Here is a 20555-nt window from a genome sequence, read left to right as displayed (position 1 = left end):
AGATGGAGTCTGGAGTAGAGGGGAACAGTCCCCTCCCCCAGCCTACTGCCCACTCTCCCTTTGAGGCAGCCAAGAATACAGTTTGCTTCCTCGGCTGCAAGAATGTTTCTAAGTTTCTATGCACACTACTGAAACATTTACAGAGTTTTTAAACAACTACATTTAACACCACCATTACATTTCCTACCTGCACCAATTCATCCTGAAGCATCCATGCTTCTTAGGATTTTGTTTTGAAAATGGATGTCTGCTGGAACAGGCTGTGAATCTGTTACTTTATTCGGGTGCAGCGCTTCCCACACGCACCGAAGTTGGGGCATTCATCTGTGGCTCAAGTGCTCGCCTGCCTGGCCCTTCCTGTTTCTGCTTGCTCTACATTTTTGTACTATTAAGTAAGTCTCCACTGGAACTAGAAGAACTTGACCAAATTAACTCTGGTTTTGATAAGCACATCCATGGCCCTGCCGAAAAGGAAACATCAGTGACACTTCTGACTGTCTCAGTATCTTAATCAGGGTAATGTTTCCCATTTTGGCGGTGCAGCACCAATTATATGCCTACGCCCCAGGAAGGGCTGGGGTAACTATCTGCCAGAGGAATAACTCATCTATCAGCTGATGACTGGAGCACCAAACAAACCTCTCAGCCCCATGAGTAAACTAAGGATATAAGAATGTAGTTCAGTGTGTGAAAAATCATTGCCGCAAGTTTAGCTAAGGTTGCACAAGTTGCACACCACAGATGCAGGAGGAAAGGTCTGGAGCTGTCAGGCAAGATGTAGCCTGTGCACAATTTCTTTCTGTTGAAATTTCCTACTTCTGCCTTTATTTCCTCCAGGTTATTCTTTGAGAGGATGCATTTTGGGTAAGTTGCTACTGTGTGGTATTTCTCACAGCAAAGGCACAAGGTGTGTATTTCAAATGGTCAAGGCTATGTTTTGGGATCAGTTGCTGTGTACAGATGCGTGTACATGAAGTCTCGCATGTGTTTTGTTTTTAGCAGCCTGTGAAACCTTGTAGCTAGAAAACAATGCCTTCCAGCATTAGCTTAAGGTACTAAACGAGAAGTAGCAGTTTTTTCCTGGGCATTTTTCATATGGTTTTATACACATTTTTAAAAATTGCACACTAGGGGAGCTCAGTATAGATGTATTTGGACTTAGGGAAGAATTTGAGTGATGCCCTGTGAGCTACAAGGGGAGCACTTAAGAACTAGGATTAGGCTTAAGCCCACTTGAGGGTTACTTGAAGCCAGCTCCAAACAAATGTCCCATCCCTCTTCCTCACTTCACACAAAACCTAGCCCCTGCCTTGTGACATTCAAATGCTTTGGCCTTGCAGCTCCTATCAGACAGTTCTGCTTCTCCCAGTAATGCCATTAGACACCCTGTGATGACTAGGTTTTTGTAACTCGAAAGAACTAAAAATAAAACCTGCCAGGAATTTCAACTGTCTAGCAGCAGCAGCAACATGCTATTGCTAGCAGGGGCACCTCTGCTGTTCCTGGGAAAGCACCAATAACTGATACATTTATAACTGTATCTATATATATGTCAGTGCTTTGTCTTGAGTATATTAAGGGAATTCAGAAGGGAAGTGCTGCCTTTGCAAAATGCAAACAATTCTTATGACACAGATGTTTGGGCAGATGAACAGAGCTGACCTGTGTCAGAATACTGCTCTGTTTCTACATAAGAAGCCTCAGGAAGATGAAACTAAGGCTAAGCTGATGCCAAGAAAGCATGGAAATTGTAAAAACAGAGACGCCTATCAAAGTGATTTTGTGAGCTATCCTTCCTCCCTGCTCCAAGCCTGCAGCCAGACCTTGTCCTGACACAGCACACAGCTCTCAATACTCCCTCTGCTTGTTTTAGTTCTGAACCCAGATTGTTATGGGAGTCTGAGATGACACACCCTGTTTATTCAGAGATAGAAATGACACCTTGAGTCTAGATTTTAACAGTTCTATTTGATATGCACACAGAGATGAAATGAAGCTTTAAAAGGAAAAGCTAGGAGGGCTAGGAGCTAAAAGGAGAGCTAGGAGGGATTAACTCATATGGAAACGGCTTTCCAGAACATAGGAACGCAATAGGTCTCATTCACACAATGAAAATTAACAGCTAAACTTTATCCTAAGCCTGACTCCCTTACTAGTCCTTCCAGGGAGACAGTTTTCAGTAAGTTATGTACAGGGGTTCACAGAATCGTGACTCAGAGGAAGAAAAGGAATCACACAAACACAAGAACTGGTCCATGTGGGCAAGCTGGAAAGTGGAGTGGATAGAAATAAAGACTAAGAAATATGCTCTGAGGTTTTAGGTCAGAACATTTCTCTGCACCTGAACAGACTCGCACATACAATAGCTCTCATCCAATTTACTGTGGGTTATGAAGACATTGGCAGGAACATGTGACAGAGCATATTTTTATGACCTACTTAGCTTTGAATCATCTACCATTATATCACATGGAAATAAGATAAATTCATCACTGTTGCTTCTTTTCCTTTAACACAGGCCTTAGGATACAAACATCGCATTGAAGCAAGTGAGAAATGTTTGGTTTCCAAAATATCTTGAATCCATCCTCAGCATAAGTTTTCCCATAGCACATTGACCCATAACCGACATTTACCAAACTAATGCATAACCATTACAACACCTGCATGCTATATATATATATATATATATATATATATATATATATATATATATATCAGCCCACTGAAGGACTGAGCATCATCTGGCAGTACAAAAATATCATGAGCAGCATCTGTTGTATTCCCTTTTTTCTCCTCTCCCATCTCCACCCAGGGGAAAAGCCCAGGTAAGAAACCTTTATATGAAAAGCATTTAATCACACATTAATACAAGCAGTATGAAATACATGTACTGCTTTGCCTGATAAGCTTGATTTCAGGAAAATAAGCTACATATAGCAAAGTTTCAGTGCAAATTAGTGCAGCTTCATTTAATTTCTGATCCTCTCTAAGGTTACAGAGAAAGCCTTAAGGGAATTGCATTCATCCATCAAGGCAGAACACAGTCTGTGTGAAGAGAACAGCAGAGACAACAATTGCCAATCTCTTTTTCTTTCCAGATCAGCTTTATGCATATTTAAAACCACTCTCTTGTTTCAAACCAGCTTTTCCTACTATTTTCACAGGAGCTCTGGCATTTGTAGGGAATACTTGACTTTTTTCCTAAATGTGTATCTCATCAAAACCTGATCTCGCAACAGTGCTGGGTGTTACGGTCACGTATAGTGTGAGGGTGCATTTAACAAGTGACAGGAATAGTATTTTTCTGCTGTTCCCCTCTGCTATATAAATACATAAAATGTATACTCTAATTAGCACGTAAGTACAAATATCATGCAAAGAATTGTGACAGATGTTACTGGCTCATTAACTATTCTGTAATAAATGTAGCAATTAATGGATTATTTCCATTACATCTGTTATTGCAGTAACTCAGTACTCAGAGTGAATAATTTTATAGTAACTTCCTGGGGTTCTTTCCCCTGCCATATCCACACAAAACTGTACCAGACTTTGGAAAAGCACCATCAAGTACCAATAAATCTCTAAAGTAGCTGTGTTTTCTTATGTGGGTACTACATCTCCTGCTTAGATATGTATTCACTGTTATGCTGGAGTGAGCATCATCTGCCTTTTGAATGTAACACAAATCAATAGAGAATTTAATGTTATCTATCATTTGGTCAAAAATAGATCTTAATTAAAAGGGCAAGGCATTAAGAGACAGACTTACATATAGCCTCAAATCATGGCAAATATTGCTTCTACCCTTGAGGACCAACTTCACATTTTTTCATGTTTCCAAATCCAATTGCGCCTTAGGCAGTTAAATATCAGTAACAGGATTCCCCTGTGGGCACTCAGTGTACCAGTGGAAATGAATCACACTGCCTTTAAAAAGTGCTGGCTTTAAATTCCTGATCTGGTTTAATACTGAATGCAGTCAAATATTGCATTTATCTAAACCATGTAAGCCACTATGAAATATCACAAGTATGGGTTTAGAGGCATGTTTATGCCAAATAGAGGCTTATAAAGAATTTATTCAATTGCTACCTATGATTTCCCTAATGCAACAACAGAATGAGTCAAAGAATATTAGCATTTTCATCAGTTTTTCACCATAACCACTTTCTTTCATTCTTTTTTGGATTTAAAAACCTTTCTGTTTATTTCTAGAACTGTCAGCATAATTAACCTGACTATCAACCCCCCAGTTTAACTAAGGTTTATCTTACTTTTCCTTTACTGAGAAGAGACCAAATTTTACACAGAAGTGCCATGTTTAGGTGTGCCACTACACTGGCTACCATAATTCAAAACTACTTTCATGCCCTCATGAGACCCCACCTGAAACACTGCATTCAGATCCAGCACAAGAAAGCCATGGACACTGTTGGAGCAGGTTCAGAAGTGGCCATGGAGATGCTCAGAGGGGTGGAGCACCTCTCCTACGAACACAGGCTGAGAGAGCTGGGGTTGTTCAGCACGGAAAAGGCTCCAGGTGCTACAACAAATGAAGGAGAGAGACTTTTTAGTGGGGCAGATAGTGATGGGACAAGACAGAATGGCTTTAAACTAGAAGAAGAGATATTTAGATTGGCTATTAGGGAGAAACTCCTTACTGCGAGGGTGATGAAGCACTAGCCCTGAGTGCCCAAGGAAGCTGTGGGTGCCCCATGCCTTGTGTTCAAGGCCAGCCTGAGTGAGGCTTTCAACAACCTGGCCTAGTGGAAGTGTCCCTGCCCATGGCAGAGGGTTTGGGATAAGAAGATCTTTAAGGTTTCTGCCAATCCAAATCAGTCTGTGATTCTGTAATTTAACACATCAGGCTGCCCCAGCTTTCAAGTCTGTCTTAATGTGCAGGCCATTTTCAAGTACTACACACCAGCTTAGAAGTTTACTGTGTCACAACTGAGGAAGGTTCAGGCTACTGTAAGTTCTAAAGTAGGTTCAAAACTACTTTAATGAAGCTTAACTTTTTGCTGGAGCAAATCATATTCAGATGCCTTTAAAAATCCTGATTAGGGTGACTGACACATGCCCATGGACTCTCAGAACTCGACAGGGCTTCTCAAATGCCAGTTCTTTAAGACTTCATCTTTATTTAGTCCTTACATTTAAGCAAGAAATTTAAAAACTTTTTAAAAAAAGGAAACCTTCTGTTTGGAAGACTGCTTCAAAGGCATCCTGAAAGAATTATCTCAGGGAATTGCCAGAGGCTGAATATGAATTTGATATCTGCATTTTTAAAAAAGGCTTAAACTAGGCATCATTTATGATCTCTTGCACAACTCTGGGACAACTTCTTTGTTATGAACTGCAGCTCCTTCCACACACTTAAGAGTACAGAGACTCCTGCAAGCAGACATTTCTGGGTAGCTCACTCAAGTGCAGGTGTCCTAAAGGGAATATCCAAAGATATTATTTAAGTCAGTTGTGAACATAAGCTCCTGGCAGAAATACACACAAAGCAGTCAGTCCAACTCCCAAAGCACTCCTAGGGCTATGTCTAAAACCAAGAATGAATATGATTCTGTCCTATTGCTCAAGAGGTTCATAATCCAAACCTTCAAATGAAGTCAACTTCTGAATTCAGAATTCACTCAAAATTGTGGTATACAAAAGACATTAAATATTAAATTACATTAAAAATTAAATTACAGCAGCTTTAAACAGGAGAGTTAAAAACATTAAAATATCCAAATTTTGGATTCATTACTTTTTTTCATGACAATCAGTGGGTCCCTGGGATATCCATTGGCACTTTTAAGAGTTCTTCGACTTCTTCCTGTAAAGCCTCAGCTTTTTCACTCAGCAGCATCTGCAACAAGAAGAAACAAAGGAAGAAAAATTAGAAAACAAATACAAGCATTAGCTATAACTCTTAGACAGATTAAAACACACATGTTTCTTTCCAAACTTGCACTTGGATCTGTAAATGACTGCTGCTGCTGCTCCCAGGACCTCAGCAGCTTTGCCTCAAAGAGCCAGCATTTTTTTGCTGATTAAGTTTACGCCCATATAGAAAGCAGTCACACAAAAATTCACACAGCACATAGATGGTTTTTTGGATTCTGCCATCACATAATACACCAAATTTACAGAATATGAACAGTTTTGTCTGGAACTGTTAAGGAACATTTTTAACCTTAGACATCCATTTTCCATGTTAGAATAAACATTTTTAAGTTCTGCCTGACAAGCTGATAACTTCTTCCTTTATTTGAAATTTCTTACTACAGCTTTTTACACCAGACATACAGGACTCCTGATATCAGCAGTTGTTTAATCCACTGCCCTGAACTGTTTGTTGCTGGCATGGAGAAGAACAGGACCCCACACAAGCACTCTTCTAACTTCCCAGTTAGAGAAAACTCCATGAATTTAGTATCTGAGCATGAGAGTAGGGGTAGACTGCTAGATTTGTCCTTGATGTAGATAAGCAATCTGCATATATCCCTTTCTTTTGGCTCCCACAGCAGGAAACTAAAAAAGCAGCAAGAAGTCTACAACATTATCTGAACATGACCTTTTAAAGTACACAACCCCCAAAGTTGGTATGCTTACTTAATGAGAATGTGCAAACCAAAACTTTCTAATTGACTGCCTTATTTTTAAAAACACCCATCCTTTTATTCTAGACATTCCCTTATGTCACCAAGAGCTTGCTCTCTTAGTAGAATCAAACATGAAGCCAATACCATTGCAACAGCAGATCATGAACGGAGATAGAGAGAGAATACCATCCCTTCATAAAGCACTTCCTGCATTTTTTGTTTAGACACAACTCAGTATTGTTACAGAACCTGTGTATTCAAAATTGGAAGACAGGAAAGAATAAAACGGCATGACAAACCCAAATAGGTGAAGTTAACCCTGCACCTTGTTGGTTTCCATTTCTACAACCCTACAAATCATATTCTTTTGTCACAATTACCACTAGAACTTCTGTAAGATAAGTCCTGAGATACTGGCAAAACTGAGCATTTCAAGTATCAGATGAGCTGTGAAGCATTTTTGCCCTTTGCTTCCCCTCTGAAAAGCAGCACCACTTGGCTGTACATAACAGATTGTTCTTAGTACAGATCAGCATTTGGATCACAAATGTCCACTAATGCCTTTACTAGTAAACTGAATCCCTCCCTTTTAATGTCATTCAAACATCCGCTTTTGACATACTGGAGTTCTGAAGCAGGTTTTATATAGCTTTGTTTCTAACTCACCTTTGCAGATGAAATTATTTGTTTGGCTTGACGTCGTGACAAGTGCTCAATCATCCTCACCAAAGTCTCTGGATTTGCATTAGCCAAATGTGCTAAAGTTTTGTACCCTGCATTGTAAAGCTGTTTGGCTCGTGCCTGAAAGTACAAAATTGTGTTAGATTATCAGAACAGGAAATAAGAATTACTGGTAATTACCGATGCCAATCTCTGCACCTGTCTCAAACATTTCATTCAGCATATCAATCCAATTCTCTTTTTCTAACATGAATACTCACTGAGAATCTTTATAGCCCAAAAGCACAGCTTTGCCAGTAAGATTTACCACCCTACTGATCTTATTCAGCTCTTATGAATCCATTTGCCTTTATTTTCTCTGAGCCTAGATGATACCAATGCTGCTGTCTTCTCCTGTTGCCATGTTTTCTGCATTCACTGTCATTGACAGGAATGACAGTCCCACATTCTTTGGAGGTGTCTGTCTTGTTTAGCTTCTCAGATTAAAACCTCACTGCCACTAAATTCAATGGTTTTCTGACAAACTGATTCTACAATATGCTGGACAGGCAAGTTAAATCATTTTGCAAAGAGTAGAACCTTGGACTGAAGTCCCAAAAGAGCTTTTATTTTAACAGGGGTCTTTGATTCAGAGACTAGCTAAGTTTCTTATTTAAAATAAATCCCAACATGACTTTGCATATTTCTGTAAGGATCTTCTAAATATGTAAATTATTATTCCACCTTACTCCCATGAACTGAAGAATCCTTACCACAAAAGAAATCTGGACTGTGTTTTCCACAGAATTCACAGAATGACTAGGTTGGAAAAGACCTTAAAGATCATTCAGTTCAATCCAGTCCTAGCACCTCAACTAAACCATGGCACACAGTGCCACATCCAGCCTTTTTTTAAACAAATCCAGGAATGGTGACTCCACCACCTCCCCAGGCAGACCATTCCAGAACTTTATCACCCTTTCTTTAAAAAACTTCCTCCTAATATCCAACCTATATTTCCCTTGATGCAGCTTGAGACTGTGTCCTCTAGTTCTCTCAGTTGTTGCCTGGTGAAAGAGACCAACCCCCACCTGACTGCAACCACCTTTCAGGAAGTTGTAGAGAGTGATAAGGTCACCTTTGAGTTTCCTTTTCTCCAGGCTAAACAACCCCAGCTCCCTCAGCCATTCCTCACAGGGTTTGTGTTCCAAGCCCCTCCCCAGCCTTGTTGCCTCCTCTGGACACGCTCAAGCATCTCAATGTCCTTCCCAAACTGAGGGCCCCAGAACTGGGCACAGCACTCAAGGTGTGGCCTCACCAGTGCCAAGTGCAGGGGAAGGATGACCTCCCTGCTCCTGCTGGCCACACCATTCCTGATACAGGCCAGGATGCCCTTGGCCTTCAGTACACTGCTGGCTCATGTTCAGATGGCTGTCAACGAGTACTGCCAGGTCCGTTTCTGCCTGGACACTGTCCAGCCACACCGTCCCCAGCCTATAACGTTGCAGGGGGTTATTGTGGCCAAAATGCAGAACTCCAACTTCCAACTGAGTATACAGCTAAATTATTGTCCAAATACAGTATTTTCATAGTTGCTGTGGCAGAAGCCAGAAGAAAACCATTGGCTGAAGCTCCCATTTCCTAAACAGATCACTTTTCCCCCAACCTCCAGACTGTTGTGGAATATCTGCATTATGCTGAATTCCCAGTAACAAATTACTTGGTTTTCCAGATACACTTGAAAGGCACAGTAACATTTAGCACACAAGTTAACATGGAAAAGTTTAGCTGAGCCAGGTTTAACTGACCTCTAGAACCCCTGCTACCTCCATCAGAGGGATGAGTTCTGTCTTAACACAGTATGTCAGCTGCTTGGTAAGCTCTATCAGCAAGGCTTTATAAACCCAGAATTCTTCCAATTCCTGCAGAGACAAAGATAGCTAAAAATCAGCTCCAAAGTTCTGTATTTGGGAAATATGACTGACAAAACTCTACTAAGGCAAAAAGTATCTATTTGTCTTTTAGATGGAGGAAGCACTATTATTTCTCTAAGTCATCCTTTCAGAGAGCTGCAAAGGTGTATTCAGCATTCTTCAGCTGAACATCCCAAAGCTGGGGCAATTCTGAAGGATAAGCAATCATTATTTCAGTTACTTTGCCAACAGAACTGGCAGTGATCAATGCCCTGTACAATTTGTATATTTTCACATTCTCAGTGCATAATGCTTGCTTTACTATCAGAAATGTCATTGTATGAGCATGCTTTGTTCTACAGAAAAAAAAAAACAAAACAGAGAACAGGAATGGTGAAGAAACATTTTTGCACAGGAAAAATGAAATACCACACCTGTATTCAGTTCTGAAGTAAGATTACAAAACTCCAGATTATGCAAAACCAAGCCACAAAAAATTTATTACATTCTTTTCACACAATACCTCACAGAAATGTAGAAGGCAGGATGCAAAGGAGGCAGCAGAATTGAGGAGATTCTGCACATATCCCCGGGACAAGTTAAATTTCCCTGAAACACTCCATATATTGGTCTCTTTCAGTAGCGTATAAAGCACAAACGTCAGGTAGAACCTGTTCACCACAGCATTGTCCACATTCTAGGAATAAGACAAGCTAGAATTCAGAGCCAGTATCACACTGCAGATGTTCTGTTAGTACTACAAGGCAAATCTTTTCATCTCTACACCCTTCACAACTTTAAAACATTTCTATATTACACACAAAGACATTAGAAACATCAAGAAAACCAATCAATGAGACTAAAAGAACTTTAATAATCAATAAACAACACGAGCAGAAAAATAATCTGGAATTTGCAAATAATCAAATGAAATTACTAAACTGTTATCTTAGGTATGAGAAACTGCCAACCTACCTTTCTGATGGCTTGACCAGAAGCCATTTTTGTAATAAAGCTTTCAGGTACTCCCACAATATCTGCTACTTTTTGCTCTGCTGCACTTAGCTGGTTGAACTAAAAGAAAATTTTATAAAGAATTTCCAGATATTTAGTTCTTTCAATATGATAGAAAACACAAGTACATTTTTCACAGTGTGTTTTTCAATATCTCTATAGGATCAGTAGAGTAGTACTACAGTCACCAGTCACAGGCAGCTCTGAAGCTTCTTTGCCTACTTGTCTGAATTATCTGTAACTGTCCATCTCTGAATGCCTCATTTTAACAGAATTAAACCGATTTTAGTGCTCTCCAAGTTAAAAAAAAAACAAAGCACATTTGCCATCAGATTGTTATCCCACTTCATGTTTTATGAGTACAAACCTGCTGCAAATTTAATACAGAGGATTACTGAATGTCCCAATGCATGTTTGCTAGTGATTTCTCACCTGTCTCAAGTATATAATCCAATCTGGGCTACAGGTAGAAGTCATATCATAGGGAGTTGACAGATATAGGAGATGAAGATTGCTCTCGAGAACCAGCCCCTCCAAACCCTTTTTCAATTCTCTATACAGAATATTGCAGTACGCCAAGTCTATTGAGCCTAGAATAGGCACACAGGGTAAGAATAAGCACAATTACAAACAGGCACATAGTTAAATGAAGTACATTTTAACATAGAACCAGTATTGTCCTTACCTTCCACAAAAGCTTGTTATGCCATCTGAACTGGAGAGAAATATCTGTGACCTGAATTACTGTTCTAACCTAAAATGACTAGTGAAGCAAAGCTGAGGAAAGGCAATCACCTATTTCCATGTATGTTCATTCTGTGTGGTTTTGGAGTGCCTGTGAAATGTCTTGCCTTTACTGAAATCCTACAATAATTTTGTAGATTGAAGGAACCCTTCAGACTCATCCTATTTCAACTACATTCCATACCCCAAAATCTTTATGATACAACAGGAAAACAGAACCTCCAGATATATTCTTTTTATTACAATTGGTCTACATGTCATATGCTCCCTTTCCCTCTTAAGCTTTCCAAGAAATCCTTCTGTTTACAATGATCTGTTCATAACAATTAATTGTAAAACAAAGTCCTGAAACACTTTGATTACAACCACTAAATCAAATATTTAAATAATTTTTTAAGGGGTACAGTTCTGGTTTGGTTCCCATTGGGATGAATAATATCACACTTCATTCATATCACATTCAGTCAAGTGCTACTTCACTCCCATTTTCAGTCTACATCATGTAGTGAAACTCTTTCTTGACAACTTATTTTTCATTGCAGTTTAATAAGAATAAAAAAAGCCTTACCCTTATATGTAGCTTTACCCAAGGGTGTGATTGTCAGCGTAGATTTGGAATTGTGGTCCTTCTCAGATATTCTTCCTTTTAGGAGTCCTTTTTCTATTAGATTTTCCAGCCCATCTTTAATTATCTCTGAGAAGCTCTTCTCTTTAGACAGCAGCTGCTGCTGAACACCCAGCAATGTACAACCCATAAAATTGTCCACTTCCTCATGGGTAACTGCTATCTGCACCAGTTTGGGAAATTATTAGCATATTTAAAGTTATAATTTCAATCGTTTAATAAGACATAGGAAAAAATTACTGAATAAAGAAAGAGCTTGTGTCTCTATAGAAATACATCCCAACAAATAGAATGATAGATTCTCGGTGGTGGATCTGATGGACTGCTCTCCATCTGTTCTATTATTCTAGCTACTGCATCATGTTAACTTGTTTCCACTGTTTCTATTTGTATTTTGAATCAAGTATCAGAAATAGAAATATTAATATTCTATTGTATAATAAGATAGATATAATTTTGCTTTTACACATAAGGTGATTGTTGTATTGTATGATTACTTATTGAGTTAAATGAGAAGATCTAATCAGATAAGGACAAATATTTGATTAAAGCTTTTCTGAACTTGCAAGCCTGAGTGTTTAAGCAGTTTGTCTTTTTCTACAGAACCAACAGGTGACATTTTCTTGGTATTTCCAAGCACTTTAGTCACTCACAGAGAAGAGTTAACTGATACCTTCAATCCAACCAAAGATAACAATAGACTCTGGATTCCCTTGGTCAACTCCAGCAGAAGATTGCTGTAGCAATTCTCCAAAGGACTGTGAACTAAATCCTGAACCTAAAAGGGGCAAGGAATATATTAGTACAGAGGAATATTCATTCATTAATTTTATACTTTCAAAAAATCAAACTAATATGCATGATTCATCTTGTAAGGAAAATAAGGGTAAACATCAGAAGTTTACAGTTCCCATCTGAAAACAAGCCACATAAAGGCAGTTTAAAGGTATTATTACATAAATCAAATATTTACAATTTTAAGAGGTGAACATAAATTAAGCTAGGCAGCTTAGCTCCTCCTGTTTATTCCACCATCTTAACCCAGCAATTTAAATTACCAACAGCTTTGTAACAATTACCAAGTGTTTGTCTTTTTCTTGCACTATGAGAATACTATCTCCAGCACTGTCAATACCAGCTCGACCAGCTCTGCCTGTCATTTGTTTGTATTGGTTCTTCTTCAGGAAGTCATTGCCAACATAAGGGGCTCTGAGAATCACCCTGCAAAGAAGTCTTGAATAAGTTATGCTTTATATTCAAATTACTAAAGCAGCAATAAAATGTTACAAATTCAAATTCATTCTTTATATGTGTCCCTTACCTCATAACTAATAAAAATCAAATGCACCTCTTTTGACAGATAAGTAAATCAATTGTAAATCAGTAAACTATTTAAGGTGTATTAAATGTGCCCACAGAAGTGGATTCTTGGCAAACAATCTTTGGTCACACAGAGTGCAGCAGCCCTATCATCAGAACTTGCATATGAAAACAGAACACATTTTTGTTTTAAAACATATTCCAACAACAGCTCCTTAGAAAAGGTTTATTTTACCATTAAACACTTTTCTTAGGAGTGTATCTAAAGAAACCACTGTTCTTTTGAATAACACTACTAAAAACATTAAAACATTTTTCAATTTATTAAAACTTCCTTAATTCATTTACATAAGTGCTCTTCAGTGATATACTCTGAGGTACTTCCTACTGATTCACATTTCCTACAAGAATACTGCAGTCTTGTGTCCCAAATTGAACACAGCATCCATTATATTTCCAATTTGCTGGTAAAAGCACAAATACAGTTTAAATAGCACTGCAATTTCCAACTTATTAAAGAATTTTTTTTACAAAGCAAAAATCAATGCAAAAATTAAATGCTTTGGCTCCTAACCTTCTAGCTGGTAGGTTCACTCCAGCAGCTAGAGTGGCTGTGCAAGCAAGCAGACACAGGACACCTGCAGAATAAGCTTCCTCTATGCTTTTTCTTTCATCATTTGTAAGGCCACTATGGTGATAGGCAATACCAAAAGGGATTGTTTGCTTCAAAACAGGACAGAGAGTTCCGTTTCCAATACTCTTCAGGTTCTTGATGAGATCTTGTTTTTCTTTCTCCTTGTGAGCTCTAAATTCTCTTAGAGGAGGAAAAGCATTTCTTTAGACTTTGACCAATTGTTAAATAAAAAGAAAATAAAAACCAAGAGACATGCTTACTGTCTACTTCTGTTCATCATTCATTTCTCTAACATCTAAGTTGGAGAAATAGTTATTTCCAGTAACTTTGAAACAGCAATACACAGGAGGCTGATTTAGTTGCAATAGAACCTTTCTTGTTAGGAAACACAGGAAAAGAAGAGATAAAATAGTGGCTGCTTTAGATTTTACAACTCAGTTTTCCCAAGTGGGTATGGGAACAGATATATTCAACTGACTACCAAAGTACATTACCAAATACCAGGGTATAGAGAAAAATGTTTGTTTTCTAAGCTTCCAGAAACCAGTGCCAAAGGGACACAAAGTTAGATTAATTTAGTATGTTTCTCCTTTTCTTTGGTGTTTTTCCTCTGACAATCATCTTTTTCAACTGTTTTGGTATAAAAGTAAGAACTCTAAAAAACCTTTTATTTATTAAGCCTTTTGCAATTTGCTATCACTTATGCAGTTAGCAACTTTATACAACTCCATGTTCAAAGCATTTACTTCTAATCACCAGGGAAAAACACTTGCAAACTAGATTACAATAAACCCTGAGTTGTAAGCAATTATTTCACGTATAATTAAAAAAAAAAAAAAGATAGAAACTTACTTCTTGAGGTACTTGGACACCATTGAAACCACATTTTCACAATTCTTTTTAGTGGGACAAAAGATTAGGCAGGAATATTTAGGAATAACTTCAGTAACCAGTGCAATGATGTGATCAGGATCTGCTTTCTCTAGATTACTAGAATACTGTAATAAGCACAGATTGACAAATATTTAAACCTAGGAATTAAGTCATAACCTGAATATTCAACACTTGTTCTTAACCATTGCTTGAATACTCCCATTAGATTTATTGTGACATAATTCCAAGAAGTTGGAGTATAAACTTTTCTCCCATTCCTCCCTTAAAAGACATCTAACTTGAGGGATATATGGATATACAAATCAAATTCTTTGCTTTTTCCCTTAATACTTCATTTTCTTCTAGCAACACTTGAGATACTGTCAGTCTACCATTAGACACACTTTCCTTTGTAAATGTTGAAATGAATCCCTACAAGGCAGTAGTAAGCTGGCAAAATCCCCAAAAGGTATCTTTCAGTTTTGTCTGAGAATGATCAACTGTTGAGAAAATCTACCCCCAAACATAAAAATATTGAGTATCTGGAATACTCAAACACATTACTTTTCACATGTCAAAATACTGAAGAAACCTCTACCTTGAGGAGTCAAAAAGAAGTGCAAATCAAGTTAAGCATTCAGTATTTTAAGGCTGGTTTTTTCATTCCCAAAGCCTACCACTTCTTTCTCATGGGTACTACAAACAAATTCTCATGTTAAAGTAATTTCTCTAGTAAAAGGTCTGTAAGCGAATCAGTGTAAAACAATGCATTTCACAACAGTTCTAAGAAACTATAAGCATTTTGTTTTTACCTTGAAATTAAGGAGATGTGAAAAAGTAAAGCCATTTTGTGTTTTGCTGTCAACTGCATAAATGGTGTCTTGTATCTTTATGTATTCCTTTAATTCTACCTAGCAAAATAGAAACCACAAAGAGAAACTTCTGTTAAATTACTCAGTTTTCTCTAAAGCTATTGATGATGTACAACTACAGCTTTTCTCTAAGCATCACATGTTATAGACATACTTGCACATAAGCACACACTTCAGAATTTTTAAGAGAACTTAATTGTTTTAATTATTTGCCTTGATAAAGCATGGAATCATAATGAAAAATGCCAAAATTGTATCCCATGAACTATTTATAAACCATGCTATCCTCAGAGCATACAAGAACCAGCAGTACAGATTCTAGTTACACAAAATGGAATATAGTGATTCATCACAGTTGCTGTAATTTAGGAATTGCTTAAGTTAAAATGAAACAGATGCCTTAGCACAGCAGTATAAAGGTTACTGCATTTGTGTATTTAGAAGTGCATGGTGCTATTTACTGTATTGTTAGCAATTAGAGAGCAATAGCAAGCTGTATATTATACTGTGCAATTAAGCACAAAAGCTGTGATACAATTCTAAACAGATTTACTATGATTTTAAAGGCAAATATCTTCTTTACTAGTTCCTGGTATCTTGTATACAGACCGGTCTAAAATTATTAGTGTAGTACTCTGCTTGCAGGAACTTCTGCAGGTCTCCAACATTATTTAATGTTGCACTCATGCCAACGATCTGTGTCTTTTCTGTAAAAAAGAGGTTGAGATGAATTTATTGTCACATTACCAATTTTCAACACTTCTGTTCAGTATTTAAGTCATGAGACTCCTTCTTCACCATCAATCTTTTCAAAATACCAAAGTAGCATGCTTGAAGGGAGAGGCCGCTACTACAGAAATACTAACTAACTAAGAAATAATACCAAGTCACAAATACTAACTGAGACTTAAATGTAAAAAAAGAAGCATTTAATTGGATGCCTAAAGGGCCCCTACAAAGAAATGGAAGACATTTGACAATACTCAGGATTTCACAGAGAAATATCAAAAGAGCCTCAAAAACACCCTAACATCATTAGAGGGTCAATGAACACTTCAATGAGTAAATGCTGTTAATACATGGAGTCATGCCATGTTTCTCAAAAGCAGCCAAAACAGCACAAATCCAGAAAGTGAGAGTGTGACTTCTCTCAGAGAGGCCACAGCTACAAAATGGTAAGGACATTAACTGTAGCCATGACTTACTACTGGTATAAAGAATTTTCGCCAGAGTAATTTCCAGTACTGCTCCACGACTTCCTGCCCCGAGCATATGCAGCTGTGGACAGAAAAGAAAATGAAAAGACAAGAAAAGAAAAAGGCAAGAATGCTAATGACTTGAGAGTATTTCTAAAAAAAGTCTTCAAAATATATAGACATAAAGAAATACTACAGACCTGTTTTTGTTGGACTTCCTAAAGGTATCCCTTGTGTAAATTTGGATTGTTAAGTTCAGATGTATTACCTCGCTTAAAAAGCATTTAAGAATCACAGAAAAACAGGCTCATGGGCAAATGTAGACAACAAGATTTTCCTTCCATTTAACTAGACCACAACTGCCACAAACAGTTAACTCCTGACAGATCTTCGTATTCACCAGCCTGAGGCAATTTTAAACAAAACTTGGTTTAAACAAGACTTAAAATAAAAACATTCCTAGCAGCCAGCTTCTAGAAAAAACAGAAGTTAGTGCTTCAGCTGCCCTTAGTTTAGAAGCTACAGTGCTAAAGCATGGTCAGTCGGCCTGAAGAATTCCAGGAATTAAAATCCCCATTAGACATAACTCAACCCCACAATCACCCCTTGGTAGCACAACTCAGCCCTGTAACGAGCGCGGGACTCCAGGACGGTTTGGATGGATGAGAGATCTCTGAAGTCAGGTCTTAGAAAATGTGGTTTATTAAAAGGGGGAAAGGCCCTGCTTGGAGTTGCCAGGCGCAACTCGTGGCAGGCCCAGGGGGAGAGGGAGAGAAAGAGAGAGGGAGCAAGGGTTCCAGGTGAGGGTCCCAGGGGAAGGTCCAAGAGAGGAAGGTCCAAGAGAGCATCCGGTCCCTCGGGCACACCTTATCAGGGGGCTTCAAGGTGGGCTGGAACAGGACTTGGGCCAATGGGGTCACAGATACCTGATACTTCAGGGGAGGGTCACAGGTGTGGGATGAACCATATATTGGGGGGTGAGACAGAGCATTCCATTTGACCCTTAGACCTATCTGCAGGTAAAGGGCATTGTTTAATCAGAAAGGGGGATTGCTTTCAGCCTGGCTATACTATTGTTTTCTAGTTATTCAGTAGTCAAGGTTTGCTATTTCAAATCTAGTTCTCATCTCAATGTCTGTATTTTCCAAATCTTTTGCCAGGCAATCATATTTATAAGGTTTTCCTATTTCATCTTCCCCAACACAGCCCCCCACTGCAACAGGCAATTCCCTCAGCCAAATGTTACTTGGTATTTTTCTTTTTTGTCAGTGTTTCACTGGTCATTAATACTAGACACAAAGTTGCATGGCTTCACATCTACGAGTTAAAGTGTAGGCTTCATAAAGTACATTCTATACAATTAGAATTATTTATGCTTTATTTGCAACCCATTGAGACTTCTAAATGACAAGTAGTTACACAGGAATTCACCATCAACCACTACCATGGTAGATCTCTCAATATAAATCTATTACTCTGAAATAGCAATAAATGCTTCATTAAAAAGAAAAAAAAACAACTTTCAAAATTATAGAATTATGTGCCAATTCAGAACACAGAAAATAAAAGTAATTTTTGTGATGAATACTCTAAGCAAAACCAAGCAGGCAAAGAACTGCTCCTTCCTAAATAATTGCTTTTTAGAACCCTAAAAGAACTTGCATCTGATAAATCAGAGTATATTTTGTGGCCTACCTCATCTACCACAACCAGGCCGAGGTCATCAATTCTTTCTGTTTCAATTAAGGAGTTCACCAGAGCATGTCCTTTTTCTATAGTAGCAATATAAAGAGATTTTTTTACTCTCCTTTTGATTGGTGGAAATCTTCCTTTACTTCCTGCATATTCTTCAACCAGGAAACCCAATTCTATCCCAAAACTCGATAAACCCCTAACCTATAAAAGAAAAATCAATTAGAGAACAAATTCATGCTCATTGTAGATTTCAGAGCTGCCTCAACAACTCAACAGAAAACCAACACACACCACAATCAGCTGATTGAATTAGTGAAACATATTAGCTAAGAATATCTATTCCAGCTACAAAATTGAAGTGACTACACATATCATTTATATCACAGGAAGCAGTACCAGAAATACTGTATCCAGACCTTTTCTTGGACAATGGCAACATACGGCAGGATCATCAGAACATCCTTCTGCCTGCAGAGTAATTCTTGGAGAATTATTATTTCAGCTACGAGAGTTTTTCCACCACCGGTTGGCAATGAGTATATCAAGTTCTTCCTTTGCTGTAGGGATTCTAACATTAAGCAATCATGCTGCCACTCTGCAAAATGAAAATGGAACTATCAGCAACCCCAGGGGTATGTTAGTTGATACAAAAATGTCTGTGTTTCATTCAGAACACTCTGAACTCAGCCTTTGAGAGCTTTTCCTCAAAAAAGCACTTAAAGCTTTCAGTGATGGTAACTTCCAAAGTATTCTGTAATCCAGATGAATAGATACCATCCATCCATCTAAAACACCAAAATAGCCACTTCCCAAAACAGGACAACTACTTGCCAATGTGGTTTACATTAAGCATTACCTTAAATATTTTTACAGTATAATGGGTGAAACAGACAATACTCCACTAGCAGTTCTTTTTTTTTTCCAACAGATCATTGATTACACTACCATAAAGTGTTTCAATCCCTCGAAGTTGTCTGAATAAATCTTTAACCTTGCTAGGTAATCCATAAAAAGGGCCTATATCAAGAGAAGAAGATTCAATAGCTTTCCTAGCCACAAAAATCTCTTCAGATAAAACAGCTTCTTTGAGCTGCTTAGTCTTGGAGACCTGCAGAGTCTGGGCTCTGGCATTTCCAGTCATAGCACTTTTCAGGTGATCTTTGAGACTCTCAGATTTAAATAAAACACACGTGGAGTGTGAGGAAGAGTCAGTAGGTCTGTTCTTGTGTTCAGCGCCAGCATAAAAAGACAAAGGGTCTATGATTTTGTCTGAGAAAGAATTCACATGTTCATCCCTCCCTTTTGAGATTGGAGATGTTCTAGAAGCAGAAGGAAGTCCGTCCATTTTTTCAAAACACAGAAGTTGCGATGATGGCAAGTCATCTAAAATAGACTCCGCTAATTCTTGATTGCCATCAGCTGGGTCACTGTCACACATTTGGCAGGCACCCTCTTTAAGGACAACCACATTTTGTGAAGCAGAGAAGTTATCTTGCTCTTTCTGATGAACTCCTGACTGAAGGTTCCCAAGTACGATCTCTCCAGCTGCTTTCACATGTATATTTTTATCCTGCAGGTATTTGTGTTCAATATCAGCCACATGAGCTATCAATGAATCGTTTCCATAAAAGTTGTCATAGTCACCAAACATATCCTCCTCGCTATTGTTACTGCACTGCAAAAACAAAACAGGAGTTATTGACACCCTGAGGCAACATCAAGGAAGGCAAAACAACTAGCAGAGCGCAAACATCAGAGCCAAGTCACCTAAGTCTGCCCCAGCTTAACACCAAAGCATTTTGTGTGATGTCGTCTGTGAGGAAAACCCAGCTTAGGTTCTGAAGGAATGCCTTAACTAAGAGAAACAGATAACCTACAAGTAGGAGGATACGTGCGCAGAGAGACGATAGAGATTTTTTTTTTTTTTTAAGTTAAAGCCAAACGGCAGTATACAAAGTACGGCCCTTCCCGACACACGCCATCCTCCCAGGCGGAGCTCCCCCGCCTCGTTACCAGCCCCAGGATCCCGCCATCCCCCACCGGGGCCTCCGCCGGCGGCCCCTCGCCATCAGAACTCGGTCTCTTGCGAGCCACCGGCGAGCTGGCGGCGACGGGCTGCACTAGGGCCCGGCTCCGCTTGCGCTCCGAGCTGGAGCGGCTCTTCCTCCACACGGCGAGCTTGGGCTCCGCCATGGCCGGGGCTGCGCGGACACTGCGTGGGACCGTCACTGCCGCGGCGGGACACGGGGCGGGACACGGGGCGGGACACGGGGCGGGACCGTCGGGCCGCCCCGCCGGGGCGCGGCCACCATGACAGGAGCGGGGACTTCTGGCAACAACCCACCGGGGGAAGCACGTGGCAGGGCTGCTGCCAATCGTTTGTCCGGAGTCGGGAAGACCGCACTGC

At 39.0% G+C, this 20555-nt stretch overlaps 1 protein-coding gene and 1 long non-coding RNA gene across 5 annotated transcripts in view; one reads left to right on the top strand and one right to left on the bottom strand.

The window, feature by feature from the left end:
• The window catches only part of LOC137472590 (uncharacterized), a 29759-nt gene extending 16905 nt beyond the window's left edge, over positions 1-12854 (top strand). The window contains exon 2 of the long non-coding RNA XR_010998289.1: positions 12162-12854. This is a non-coding gene — a long non-coding RNA (uncharacterized lncRNA). The remainder of the gene's footprint in view (positions 1-12161) is intronic.
• HELQ (helicase, POLQ like) lies at positions 5125-20377 on the bottom strand. Of its 4 annotated transcripts, none has more exons than XM_068187849.1 (18): positions 20189-20356; positions 19094-19823; positions 18565-18743; positions 18149-18349; positions 16463-16535; positions 15867-15964; positions 15198-15296; positions 14365-14510; positions 13453-13692; positions 12638-12779; positions 12232-12336; positions 11502-11721; positions 10622-10779; positions 10151-10249; positions 9699-9872; positions 9071-9184; positions 7269-7403; positions 5125-5866 (listed from the first exon to the last, which is right to left on the bottom strand). In XM_068187849.1, the coding sequence occupies exons 1-18, from the start codon at positions 20339-20341 to the stop codon at positions 5780-5782; spliced, it is 3153 nt and encodes a 1050-aa protein (XP_068043950.1). In that variant the 5' UTR covers positions 20342-20356; the 3' UTR covers positions 5125-5779. The 4 variants fall into 4 exon arrangements, with proteins under 4 accessions (XP_068043950.1, XP_068043948.1, XP_068043949.1 ...); XM_068187847.1 differs by having other exon boundaries at positions 19094-19818; positions 20189-20350; XM_068187848.1 differs by lacking the exon at positions 18149-18349 and having other exon boundaries at positions 20189-20377.
• Positions 20378-20555: the final 178 nt, after the last annotated feature.

The sequence above is a fragment of the Anomalospiza imberbis genome, chromosome 4 (genome assembly GCF_031753505.1).
Source record: "Anomalospiza imberbis isolate Cuckoo-Finch-1a 21T00152 chromosome 4, ASM3175350v1, whole genome shotgun sequence".
NCBI classification, from domain to species: Eukaryota; Metazoa; Chordata; class Aves; order Passeriformes; family Viduidae; genus Anomalospiza; species Anomalospiza imberbis.
This window is presented reverse-complemented; position numbering and strand designations above follow the sequence as displayed.

Excerpts from the sequence above, each read along its gene's own strand:
- HELQ (XM_068187849.1), bottom strand. The coding sequence starts at position 20,341 with ATGGCGGAGCCCAAGCTCGCCGTGTGGAGGAAGAGCCGCTCCAGCTCG. Across the intron at positions 15,297-15,866 it reads ACACTAATAATTTTAGACCG|GTAGAATTAAAGGAATACAT; the intron begins GTCTGTATACAA and ends CTATTTTGCTAG. Across the intron at positions 12,780-13,452 it reads GTGAACCTACCAGCTAGAAG|GGTGATTCTCAGAGCCCCTT; the intron begins GTTAGGAGCCAA and ends ACTTCTTTGCAG.